The following is a 14,131-nucleotide window of genomic DNA, read 5'->3' as shown; positions in this document are numbered from 1 at the left end:
GAGCCTACATCACTACTACACAGCACTGTTGTTAGCTCCCATGTAGGACAAGGCATTTAATAAAAATCAGCAGCCTAAGTTTACTATCTTGTAAAACTCCAAACTGAAGACAAATCTGGTAACAATTTTACACACAAACATAATACGATATTATTGGAAACCAGTAAATAAAGAAAGAATTTGGGATATAAAGAAACCTTTATTTTTAAAAATCAAACATCAGCTTTATACTTAAGCGATATTTTCATGACAAAATACCATAGAATTCCTTACAGCAAAATAACACATGAAAAAAGTGGAATAAATAATTTAAAAATAAGAATTAAAATTGTTTATATATTTCTTCCGTATATCAGAAGAATCAGTATATTTTTTTTTAGTATATTATTATATTGTAACTCTGAAAATAAAATTCTAGAACACTATTTACCACTAGTAATAGCATTTTCATATTTGTGGAAAGACTTTCTGCCAAAACTAGGCTTTGATCTCTCAATAGTTATCTATGTAGTTAAAACTATAGCCTTTAATAAACAGGCTCATTAAAAAAACCCAAACAAGTGATTAAACTTTTCCTCCATCCAGTTTTATAATACTGCACTGGAGCAGAGAGAATATTTCAAGCTCACAGTATCTCAGGTCCTTTTGCTGAACCTCAGCCTTAGAATGTAAACTTTAAAGGTATCCGAGTACACAGGTTTTAAAACCAGTACCTGAACTAATGGGTGCTTAACTTGCAGTGAAACTGCCATTTGGATACTTAGGCATCTACCTATTTCAGAGTAATCTAGCCTGAGATTTTAGTTCTTATTTTCCAGATGTTCCTTTGAAAATGAGACTGTGAAACGGTCAGCTAAGCAAAACCAGGCAGAAAAGCCAAAATAATTTTCTTCCTTTCCAACTCAAACACTGCCTACGCTTAGGTTATTGTCAGGGGACAGCAGTCCACATTTGGTCCTGTCCATTTGCAGGTACAGCTGCTTCACTGGTTCCTGGGAAACGCTAGAGGTAATTTTATAATCTCATGAGTCCCATGAATTGAGCTTAAAGGAGTGTCCAAGATAACTGTTCTGACTAAAATGTAATGAAACTGACTCTTCAGCATAGCATTTCATCTCTCTCACAGCATTTATTTATCTGTTATATCCTCCATGGAATCATGTTGGATGTGAGTATACATCAGACACAGTAGGATGCACTACTTTTGCAGACAGTGTTGTTTGTGGTCTTCCCTCATCAGGTGCTAAAGCTGCACTACCTCTGTTTCTAGGTAACCTGTGGCATGGATTGCAATGTGTTCAACTGGAAACTTAAGAAATAAAACAAGGTTTGTGTTCATTACATGAAGACCTTTTATTTATTGTTTTTTAAAATTGCTTTAACAATAAGCAATCAGATGCACTTGCTAAAAATGAAAGGCTGTAGCACAAATTTATTTTTAAGCACTTATTCCAGTGAAGGAAATAGACTTTTTTTGGTTTCTCAACAAGCAAGGCACAATTAAATTGCAAAATTGCATCTGAACATCAAAGATTTCCCCCTTGTCTAGAAATCAGCAAAGTGACTTCTTGTAACAGTATTCTGTAAAGAATATTCTCCCCATGCAATTATTCCAACTTCTGAGGCTGTAGCAAGAATATGTGCTAATTGAACTGGTAGTTACTTTTCAAAAGGAAAATAGTTGTTCCCTGTTTAGTTTCTGTCAGTGGCTTCAATTTTAGCTTCATTTATGGACGAGTCATTATACAAGACCAGGCTGTAACAGAAACTTTGACTGCAAAGCAGAATGTGTTTGCTCTTCTATAGCTGCTTGCTCTGAAGAGCTCAAAAAAGTAAGTATGGGAAATCGGAGCAAAGAAAACCTCTAGGTAATAAGATCTGATCCAAAGGTGCTGCAAGTCAGTGGGAGTCTGGTGATTTGAGTTTTTGAGATTTGTTTTTACAGAGCAAAAAATGCCTCATTTATATTGTATAGATTGTAACAGGAATTACTAAATCTGTTGTTTTTTAAAGTACCCTCTCAATTATAAAAATGAAAGACTTGAGTTAAAGGATTATCTAGAAGATACAACTCTTGTTCCTGATACACTTTCTCTGTAACAAGGAAGTCTTACCTAGGAGGAACTTAAAAATTTTCGAAGCAGTTCTTTTCAGTGATACCTTACTGTATTAGTTCTGCTCTTCTTCCACATTTCTCATAAGTCTCATTTTCAAAAGAAACACTTGAACAGCTTTCTTGTTACTCAGGATGCTAACATAGTGAGAGCTGTTCTGGTGCATGGTGGGCATGCAGAAATCTGTATCTTCAGCTTGGGGAAACTTTCTGAAACTAATCTCTAACAGAGTATAAATTTTTTAAATAATAAAAAAAAAATCTAACATTTCTATCTGAACCTGTTTATTTGTCTAATATGGAAACAAACCAAATCACATTTAAGATAGCCTAGTTTTGCTTGGCAAGCATATCTAGCAGCTCTTTCTCTATGCCTTGGCTGCTCAGTTCATTTAAACTGTAATATCTATGAACAATCTTTTCCTCTGTGACAATAACCACTCGAAGCCCATGTGTATCTTCTCCCAGCTGGCATCCTATTGCTGATGAAACCACCATTTCCATGCCTTTGTAGAACCCTCCAGCATTCCTATGGTAATGTCCAGAAAATACAGCTCTAATGCCTGTTAAAAGAAAGAAGAGAGTGTGTATTTAGTTACCAGTTGCAGTTTTTGTATAAAATGTGTTTACAGTGAAAGATACACCTGAGATGTGTCTTACACAGCTCCTGGGATTGCAGAGAAAGTTTTACAGCAAGTTCAGCTATTTACATTTACTTGCATTCTTGAATCTTTCATAAAGCATAAAATACAGTCACCAGCCTCCCAGTAAGTGACAGTGCTACTACAGGAACAATTTCTTTCCAATATTTTCCACTTTTTCTGCATGTAAGCAGAACTATTTTAGTCTATAAAGAAGTCAGGGAAAAGTCATAAAACCAGAGGGAGGTGTAAACTCCTATGACACATGTAAGTAAGGGAAATAAACACTCTGTAAAGGAAGTAAGTACTCTTTTTCCTGGAAGCATCTAAAGGTCCTTAAAATTGTTCTTACCCAGAGCCTGTAACCTTTGGGATTAACAGTGGCACAGCAGCCAAGACTTTGTGTTGTAATATATGTAAACCCCATCCTGACACATGGTTTCAGTGTAATCTGAGGACAGAGGTTACAAAAATAATAAAGCAACTTTAGTTATACTGTAAGAAAAACAACAATCTCCCCTTGTCTGAGAATTCAGGGGAAGATTTTGACAATTCTGCCTCAGACAGCAGATAGACATCAGGTAAACCCACAAATCTTAGAGGTTTTTTCTTAGGCAAATACTGCAAGTTCACCACAATCACATTTAACATCTGCAAACTGCCCATTGGCAAGAAGGTATTTTGGTATGGAACTGAAGTAAGAGTGATTTGTAAGCAGTGCAGATATGATACCGGAGCCAGAAAGGATGTGATTTAAAACTTCTTACCTCCTGGTGGCTATGGGAGGCAGATTCTGCCTAACAAACTGGAGTTTATGGGTACCATTCACCCACAGTCCCCCTTTTAGCAGATGTGTATTAATCAGATTCTGACAGCACAAGACTGAAGTGCTGAAGTGCCCTTGTGGATCTAGGCTCAGCATCAGCCCCTGCTAGAATTCAGTATCTGCTTTAGATACCTCATGGTGAAAAATGTGCCCAGTTTTCAGGTACTTTCTATTTCCAGTGCTGGTATTAATTCTCTTTACTGTGGTGTTACAGTATGTTCCATCTTGAACAACAAAACAAGCAGATCACTGCTGTGTATTAATAGAAGTCAAACTGATGTTTTCTTCTTCAATAGCACTTTTTGTTCACTCAGATATATTCCAGTCACTTTTGTTAGTTAGCATAAGAAGGAAATCTGAACCAGTCAATGCAATAATACTAAGATGACAAGCAGGCAATTTACTTAGCTCTTGCTTTTGATCTTAAACATAAAAAGAATCTTAGAGATGTATGCACTCAAATTTCATTTATTCATTTCAGATGTTTTTCTGAAGTAACACCGTCAGGTTGCTAGCAACCCCTTCACACTTCCCTTTTTCCCCCCCCATACTCTGAGAAAAGAACAGTGTCCTGGCAGGCTTTGTTTTTTAAAGCTCTCTGTCAGTATTCCTCAGGTCAGTTAAATGCATGCATTAAATGGGTGGCTTCTGAAATAGCACTTGGGAAAAGCTCTGCTATAAAAGCTGTATGAAATACTAAAAAGCTACCACATAAATAAATGTCCAAAGGATGGCACCTTCACAAGCATTCATTATTTCATTTTTTATGAAATACATAGTGATTTAAATTTACATTAGGCTAGAGATTTTTACAGTATCCATTAAACAAAAAACCAGGATCCATTACTGCAAGACACTGTTCACACCTAATAGATTATTCATTAAAAGAAAAAAATGGATTAAGTTCAGAATATGTAAAAACTGCAGATCGTTACTATAAAAAGCCCCACAAAACAAATCAGACATGCTGATCATTGTCATCTGATGTCAGACTGTGTAACAACACAGCAGTTACAGAATACCTGCTAGGGAGAAAGGCCTGAACTGCCAATTAGTTTTTAGTCAGAACAGGAGTGGAAGCCTGAGACTCAAGATGAGCACCATCCAGTGTTGGGCACCAGGCCTGCTCTGTCCTTAAACTGTGCTTGGATCATGAGAAGACCTAAAATCAACAAGCTGCATGCCTACAAACCAAATATGAGTTTCAGAATTACTCACAATCTGGCGGAAAAAAAAATGGAGGAATCACTCTTTGTAAAACAAAACACAACACAAAAGGTTTAAATATAGAAATTGATTCTGATTTTAGTAAACCAAAGACACCCTCCTTGCCATGCAGTTTACCATCATTTTCTGATCAAGCACAAGAAGTCTTTTTTTAGTTCTGATCTGACAAAGCTGAACCTGAAAGACATATTTTACTATTTCCAAAGATCTGATCATATCTCTTTTCTTCCCTGTTGAATAAATCATTCCTACTAAAGAATGACATACCTATTTTGGGACAAATTCTGAGAAACCAAAGCTGCATAAATAATTCCTGACATAACAATCAAGCAAAACATAGATTGTTCAAGAGTTATCTGAAGAGATGCAATACTTATATATGTTCATAAACATTACACTCTTCACTAGCCATGAAATGAGTTAATAAATACAGTAGTTTTATGCTAATTGAAACGTTGCATTATGTCACTTAAGACTGTAAGGCTACACAGTGTCTCTGGCAAAGCAAGAGGTAAGTGCTGAGGAGGGTAATTAATAGCTCTTGTAATTCAGGTTGCTATCTTTGATGCTATCTCTTGTGTTCAGTCAGCTTTCTCTGTTTCACAGTTCTGATAAGATGGACTTTTTCTTTTGGTTCTCTCTTAGAGCTTCTTGAACCAAACAGCACACAGTATTAAAAAAGGGCTTTTCTTACAGAGATGGTTTAATGGGTACTGTTAAACTGACTGATTGTCCTAACAGGAAAAGAGATCTGAAAAAATATATAAGATTTGCTTTGGATACTTCATGGAAAAGGCTGGTAGAGAAAAGGATGACCTGGGAGCAGCTGCACATACGCAACCATCACATCTTGCAGATTGCAGTAGTTCTGTTTTTTGTAATTATTCCCCTCTTACAGCACTTCTGAGTTCCCAAACAGCCCAAACCAGAATGAAGAATTGAAAGACACTGAGTCCTTTATCAAACATTCATCATCTCTTTTGGCCCCGGTGATGAAAACATTTTAAAAGAAAAATTTAGCTACCCCATTTTTTAGCATGCTGTGAAAAGAAACTACATATTGAGTACCATGCAGAAGGCAGTTTGTCTTTTAGTAGAAGCTGAAGTTATTTTACAGACTTCGAAGTGCAGCATCTTCTTCTCATGTTATAGTTTATCACTCAGAGAAACCCCCTCTAAGCAACAGTTCTTTGGCACCAGGGAAAAAGGTCAGGATGAATTTGACATAATTGCACTGTAAGAGGACAGAGGCATTTAGCTGTGTCTCATGGAGAATTCCCAAGTGATTACAACCCTGTCTTGCCTTACTGTGCAGTTGCACTCCCAAGGCTCCAAAGTCATCTCCCTTACTTGGTACTCTACTGCTCTTTTATTCTGAATTGTGGAAAAAGGAAAGGACATGGAAATAAAGGAGACCATGGCCTCTCTTCTTCATGAGGCCCAAGCAGTGTTTTGACCAGCCTTTCTGTTTAAGGAGTAGTTAAGTGATTAGAAAATGTCTGTTTTAAATGTGAAATGCTTGCCAACTCATCTTTTTTGCTTTATTAAACAGACATTGCAATACTAGCATTTGGGGAAATGCATCTGTTTTCCTAACTTCTTGAAAAATTTGACATTCAGGAAACAGACTGAGCCCCAATCTCAAAGGACATCGAGTTGCTGTAATTACAGAAATCCAAATAAGTTAAAACAGGATGGAAAATAATTAATTCACCTTTATCTTGGAAATACTAAGAATACTTTCCTAGAGAACTATGCACCTAGAAACCAGTTTTTCTGACACAATGACATGATACCAGGCTGGAATTCAGACTTGAACTAGCTTAAATGCCAGGGGACTTGGAATTGTCTGACTCCAATTTCTATATTTACACTCACTTCCATCACTTGCTTCCAAATAAGTTCAGAAGTTCTGTGTTCAGAAGGAGCAGATTTCCAGCTCTAATTCCTAGTGTACAGAAACAATTTTCAGGCAGGTTTGCTGTGTCCACAGTGTGACTGGCTTAGCTTAGCTGGGAATCAAACTGCTCAACCCAGCACTATGTACAGAGTAAAAATCTAGAGGGAAAATTATATAAAAATAATCTAAAGAAAAGCAAGCAGATTTTCCAAATTAGAAAGAGAATGCCTGGAATAATCAGCATAGGCAATCAGTAGCATGCTTTATTTAGACTGAGCCTTCAATTAAATAAATGCTTTTCTCAGCAAAAGCAAATGACTCTGTAAGAGAACGAGAAGGCTAAATTAGTGCAATATGAATGACATAATAAATATGTAATGGGTACAGTACAGACCTTGCTTCTCCTCCCATGCACTCTGTAGAGAATTTTGGGAAATAAAAGTGGTTCTGACTGAGCAATGAAATTTATCACATAGTCCAGATTATCACCCTTGAAGTGGTGATTAATGAACTGTTTTTTACAGTGACTTTTTTTACACGAATCTGTTCACTGCACTTCGTTTACAGATTTATAGCTCTCCTTACATACTACAGGTGAAGTTCAAAGCAAACAAAAGGAGGAATTTCTTCACATAGCTGTGAAACGTGAAACTCTCTCCCACAGACCACTGCAAAAGCTGGGAGTTATCAAAAACTCAACAAATCTATAAACAAAATCACTAAATTGCACTATATTGATAGCATTAAAATGATGTAGTAAAGTCCCCAAAAGAAAAATCTTGGAGACAGGAAGAGTACTTGGAATAAATACCATTATGCACCTTGCTGTCTTGGGCTCTTTGCAAGGGATTGCCATTCTGGTATAGTCACTGTGCTTCAGTTAGTTGTTCTAGTTTAATGGTAAAATTAAGTTAAAAAAAGGAATTATGATTATTGAAAAATAACTGCTGCTTCACTACCACACCTCTCACTCAATCAGGATGTGAAGAAAGAGACTAAACTAGCAAAGGCTAATCTGATATATACTTGTCTCCAAAACTGCAGGAGCTACAGAGGAGCAGCAGTAGAGACAAAATAGAAGTAAATGGGTAGAGAAGCAGAAAAGAAATAAAGTAAAGAAATAAAGAAATAAATTTCTGTAAAGAAATAAAATTGTACTGAGTAAAAAGCCTGAATGTTACCAATGCTTCAATAGCCTTTCAGAGTTTTCACGGGCAAGAGAACAAAGTAAGTGGTACTCGGGGAAAGGGAGATGCTTTTCTAAGAGACACACATGCATGTGTAGATAAATACTTTTTAAAAGGCAGTGTTCATAGCAAATACAGCCATTTAAAGCCACATGGATAAACTGATCTCAAGCACTTCCCCAGGAGTATCAGGCATAAACTGGCTTTTCTTTCTTCCTTTCATGTGCAGCATAGAGCTGCTTTCTGAAGTGCTGAACAACATGGTGGGTTCAATAGCAATACCTGTTCTTGGGACATTTTTGTGCTCTGAAATGATGTTCTTTCAGCTTCCCTACAAGAGCACACATTTACCAGTGGCATTTTTTTGCTGTTCCTTTTTACTCCCCAGGGCAGGTGGCATACATCATTGTTTTTCAAGACTTCAGTGCTACAAAGCACATGGCAATATTTAGTTGTCTTTGTATTCAAAGTTGCTCGTGTGGAATAGGATTGATTTCACCTTACTGCAATTTGAAACTGGTCACATCACCCCATCTACCAACCAGGTGCTGCAGCAGCAAAGAAAGAAAGCAACTGCACTGTTCCACAGAGCTCAGGTAGTTCTCAGGCCCTGTTCCACCTCCCCCCCAACCCTTGTCTCCCAGCCCTTCCCCCCAAAAAAACAAACAAACAAACAAACAAAAAAACCAACAACAACCCAAAAAACCCCCAACCCAAAACATTTCCCCCCCAAGAGCTACAGTAGGTGGGAAACAGCCCCACTGGTGTGTCAGGGAGCAGCACTCTCCAGTTTATAATCTCTACTGCCAACTTTAAATAGCAACATTATAGAACTAATTTTGTGTAGCCCTTTAGAAGTTTTATGTTACCCTACTTTCATCAGAGGAGTTGTGTGAATAAAATAGAACTGAATAATTAGAATGGAAACTGCACAGCACTATAAGCATCTGAATAAAATAATAAAATATCCCATGTACTGTTGTTCACAAACATGATCCTTCAGCCTTCCTTAAACTTGGTTTGCAGAGACTGATGTGAGTGGTGGTCCATGGGTGTCTGTAAGGGGGAGAACAAGATGATGTTTTGCAAAGTATATCTGTGTCAAAAGTATTTTTATATAGGACAGTACTGAACAGAGCTACAGAGAGAAGTATCTTGGTCTCACTTGTTTTTCCTATATAATGAGAGGAGGCAGAGCCAGAGGGCGATTCCAGATCACCTAATTAGAGTGCTGAAATAATTAAGCCTTTGGAGGTGCTATCTGCAGAAAGTCACTCTGCTTCAGGTTAATTTTGGGGAATGCCTCTTGTGACCTTTCAGTGCAATCTGTTTCCTGGTTTGCTGCTCTTTCCATTTGAAAGCAAAGCTTTCTTAGAGACCCCACACCACCCCAAACAATCCTGATTTGGGTGCTCTTGGGATCAAAAGGTTTTTACCAAGAGAACTACAGACCAGCGGATTAAACATTTAAAAACTTTATCCAAGAACAAATATTACTTAATGCTATTACAGACTATACTAAATAGATGTATTTTGTTCTTGCTACTGAATTTATGGATGAAAAAAAAAAGTAATCATGCCTGGGGAATGGTCTTAAAAAACACTGTTCTTACACAGTAACCTAGAAACTACCAGATCTGATTACCCATACCAGGTAATTTCAAGATTGACTGCAGAATTTCAAGATTGAAAGAGGTTAATCTAAATAACTGAAGGTGAGCATATTTAAATTCTTTTAAATCGTGAAAAAGAGACACATAAGCAAGCACTGTGATTACTCACTTGGTATATGGGCTTTGCCATAACCAGGGTCTCAATAGCAGGGAGAAGAAAATATCACTCCCTTGTCAACTTTGATTATACAACAAAGAAAATAATGAAATATTGCATGTGTTGTCTAGTAAAGTTTAGAAACAAAAGTGTTCCATACTCTATGATTTAATTTTGTGCTTAAATAGATCTCAGCTGTGGATGTTCAGAAAGCTGCTTATTCCTTTAATATTATCCTGTCATAACATTTCTTAGAGGAGAACATGAGTACCACACTCATTTAATGAGTAAAGGTGTTAAATGTTACAGCACTTAAGATTTACAAATATAATGATAAAAGGTGTTATTTAGTAAATCTAGCTTGTTATTTTTCCCAGTTTTACAGTATGTATTTTAGCCATATCTGAAAAATTACTTTAAAGGCATTTAGTTGAATGAAAAACTTCCTAATTAAAAACCGCTGGAGTCTGCAGGGAATTTCCTTCTGTCTTTTATATCTATTATCTACTGATTCTCTCCTGGATTTATTATCTACTGATTCTCTCCTGGATTTAAATCTCTCATGAAGGGAGACCACCTATATTCTTTCACTCACTCTGAACCAAGAAGTCTTTTCTCAACTTCCTTGGTGAAAAACCATCTATGAGTACTGGTATCATTCAGAGCATTCTAAACAAGTTCAGATATTTGCTTAAATCTTTTATTTCATTAGGACCTTAAAGAACATTTATTACTATTTTGTGTTAAGTAATTCAGTGTGTTAGTGATGGTTCTTAGGATGGAAAGTCTTTAAAGGTTGTCTATAGCTTGGCAAAGATACCCGTACTTTTCAGGTCAGAAAAATTCACTAAAAAACTAAGCAAATTATACTGGAATAAGATAAGTAGTCTCCTGTTACATAAACTGCTTAATTTAAAAGCTAAATTTATTACTTATGTTTATCAAGGGCACAAGACATACACACCAGACTGTTTACTTTTACTACTACTTGTTTACTTTCCCCACAGAGCTATATGCAAACCTGTTTATATCAGAACTAGGCAGTTCTTGAAAGCTGAATATGCATTTCACTCAGCAGAGTGGAGTGACTCCAGATCTCACAGATGAGAACATCAGGTCAGCTCATTCACAGTTCTTGCACACAGGTTTATTTTCTGTACTTAGCTTCTGCATGTAGAGGAGACAGCTTTGACAGCTGAGGCTCCAGTTTCAGAAGTTAAACAAATATGCTTTCAGAAATGTTATTTTTACCTAAATAAAGTACCTAAATACCTAAATAAAGTACCTAATTACCTAAATAAAATAAAGTATGTTCTCAGCTGAGTTGACTTTCACTGTGTCTGATACCAGTTTTTCAGGACAATACTTGTTATAATGCATTTAAGGAAAAAATGGACTTCTTAGACATGCAGCTTACAAGAATGGTTTAACAGTAGCAATACATATTTACAGATGCCAGATTTTCAATTTATAAATATTTATCATAGGACATGATTTTATCTTTAATTAGCCCAACTGTTAAGGACACTTCTAATGTGAGAAATGTAATTCAGTATTTCGTACCAGATGTAGCCTCTATAGATAGTCTTTTATCTCTGCTTGTAATGAGCAGATGCTTAAGACAAAGACATTATATATAATAAGGGATTAGAAGAGAATAACCACAGAAGATCTGGGCTCTGAATTTAAAATAATAGTTTTCTGAGGTTGCATGCCTCACTTTAAAGCAGAAAAAGTATAGAAAAAGTATAAATATGAAAAGTGGGATAGTTCTAGGTCTGATCCTGGGTTATCAACAACTGAAATACAATGCCCACTGTATCATATTGCCAAATAGCAACCCCTAAAAAATGCATGTTTATGCTGAATTTTTTCTGTGTCTCAACAATCCTTCAAAGTGATTGCAGACACTGAAATGGAGAGTGAGAGAGCAGAAGGAAGGAAAGACTGATTAGCAGCCTGGTGGACTTGTTAAAAAGGCAGAATTATCCTTTTTTTCCAGAATTGCTATACCACAATTATAAAGTAGAAGGCGTTACAACCTTAAGATGCAAGTCATCATTAAAAAAGCAACCCATACCCAAACACAAAGTAGACTCAGATTTCATTAGCAATACTCTATGTTTTAATCCTCCAAAAATGTATAAAGTAAACTGTGTGAAAACAAATTTCCCATATAATGATATGCTGAAATTGATTATTCTTTGGGAAAGCCAAGAGAAAGTAAGTGGAGTCATTGCATATCTGTGGAACCATCATACCCTGCCTGCTTGTAATCCACTGGTAGGATTTTGTGGTATTACAAAGACTTCTTCAATTGAGTAAGAAAATGGAAAGAACACACCCGTTACTAAGGAAACTCTGTGACAACTTTTGATTCAGCTGATTTTTCTCAGCAGCCTGAGTTACACTGAGCTGCCTGCTCTCTGTATTCATTTAATTAGCAAAATGTTTGATTATTTGATGGTAAATATTACCTAATGACTCATTTACTTATGGTATAAAACAGCAAGCAAAAGATAAAAATTTAACCTGTTCATGAAGGAAACAAACAAATACGTCATTTAGGGAGGACTTTAAGGGATGGGAATGAGGGACAGGGAAGGGACAAATGGGATCCTAAAGGAGTTTGGGATTTTCTTCTGTACAGTTGTCTTGTATTGCTCTGCTCTCTCATTCTGTCTTCCTTTACCCTATTCATTTGAAGTCTACCCAACTTCTGGTTAAACCTCTGGATACACATTAGGAGAACCAATCAGAAATAGCCCTCCAAGAGACATAAGGATGCTAAATACTACAGTGATAATATTTTCCATAATTTCCTTTAACTCCTGATTAATTATATTCCCAGTATTGTGTTGCCAAATGTTGGTAAACCATCTGGATGACAGAGAACTCCAGAACAGAACTGCTTGAGTTTCCACGAGAATCCTTATTTACTGGGGTACACCTGAACGGCAGTGTCCTCCTGCTGACAACTGGGATGTGTCATTAGCCAGCAGGACCTAAAGCAGTCACTCAGCTGCCAGCCTTCCAGCAGCAATACATCCCACTATATTAACACTAGCATGAAAATTAAAAAGGGTAAAGGTATTACGGGGTATTCTCAGCATGTCTCCTTACAGGGAAAAAAAAACCCATTTGTAAATCTTGAACCTGCAAATGTGTCAGTCCCCTGGAGAGCCCTTAGGTAGCTGTGAATTTTGGCCCCACTGATTGGGAACACTGACTGGGAGATTCAGAGCTTGGAAATTAGGCTGGTTTTGGATGAGTCCAGGCTCAACAATTATATGGTAAATCAGGAACAATTTTATAAACAATTTGCATTGTTCAGTAATCCAAATAACATGCTCTCTCAAGAGATACCGAGAAAATGACACCGATGCAGCAGTGGCAGACTGGCAGGAAATGTTGAGGGACTGTCACCCCAGGAACATAAAGCAAAGGGATTAGGTACAATATATTTGTTTAGCACAGGTTCCATCCTCCCCTTGATCCCAGAAATGGCCCCTATTATTAATGGATAGGCAAAGGATTCATCTTAGCAGAGCAAGACTGTTTTTCACACTGAATAAATATGGAGTACATTACACTCCTGGTTTAAAATTGGCTCAGTGTGGGAGAAAACAACCTCCAAGGTAATTCCAAATTCTGTTTTCATGTTTTATATAAAACAAACCCATTTTTTTTTCTCCTACAGCAATACCTGATCTTCTGCTACTTAGGGAGGAAAAGCTCAGGTTGTCTTACATCCACCAGTACTTCCAAAATAGAATCCTTGCTGTTTACTTTAAAAGAGTTTTTCACTTTCAGTTTCTTACTTTTCATTTAGAGTTTTAAATTTTGTTCGGTAGTTTTTATGGTTGACTAGATTCAGTTGATAATTCTGACCTGTGGGGATCAATAAGGCTTATAACCAATATCTAAATTACTCTGAAAACAATAACGTTTGAATTAAATGTATTTTGTCTGGCAACATACCCATTACATTTTGAAACTAAAATTCACAAATAGAAAAACTGAAGAAAATACCTGCTTTGTGAAACTTTTCCAGTATCTCTTGACGAATTGATTTTTCAAAGTTGAAATAATCGTGGACTTCATCAGGTTTTTGCAGAAAGAGAGGGATGTGCTGAAATACTATTATATGCTTGCATTTATGTTTTTTAGCAACAGCCAATTGCTCATTGAGCCACACATCCTGGGCTTGCTTTAAGTCCGGGCATTTGGAAGAATCAAAGTACAACTGAGAGTTCAGAACAAGAAAGAAAACACCTCCAACCCAAAAGCTGTAGTAGTCATCTCCCCAGTTCTTGCAGTAATTATCAATTGTTTCTTTTGTTGGAGTATTGCCAAGATCATGATTTCCACTGACAAATACCAATGGGATGTCCTGATCAGTGTTCTTCAGAACATTCTTTAAATCTTTTTCTTGGTCCTTTCTCCATCGAGTTCCTACAGGAAACA

At 36.7% G+C, this 14,131-nt stretch overlaps 1 protein-coding gene across 1 annotated transcript in view; it reads right to left on the bottom strand.

Moving 5' to 3' along the window:
- Positions 1–1,370: 1,370 nt before the first annotated feature.
- The window catches only part of CPPED1 (calcineurin like phosphoesterase domain containing 1), a 36,650-nt gene continuing 23,889 nt past the window's right edge, over positions 1,371–14,131 (bottom strand). Inside the window, exons 3-4 of the mRNA XM_030460015.1 lie at positions 13,697–14,119; positions 1,371–2,676 (exon numbers count right to left, since the gene is read on the bottom strand). Coding sequence (XP_030315875.1) covers positions 2,444–2,676; positions 13,697–14,119 — 656 coding nt within the window. The 3' untranslated portion in view covers positions 1,371–2,443. The remainder of the gene's footprint in view (positions 2,677–13,696; positions 14,120–14,131) is intronic.

This window comes from Calypte anna, chromosome 14 (assembly GCF_003957555.1).
Source record: "Calypte anna isolate BGI_N300 chromosome 14, bCalAnn1_v1.p, whole genome shotgun sequence".
In the NCBI taxonomy this organism is placed as follows: domain Eukaryota; kingdom Metazoa; phylum Chordata; class Aves; order Apodiformes; family Trochilidae; genus Calypte; species Calypte anna.
Note: the sequence above shows the minus strand (reverse complement) of the source record. Positions and strands in the feature narration are given on the sequence as shown.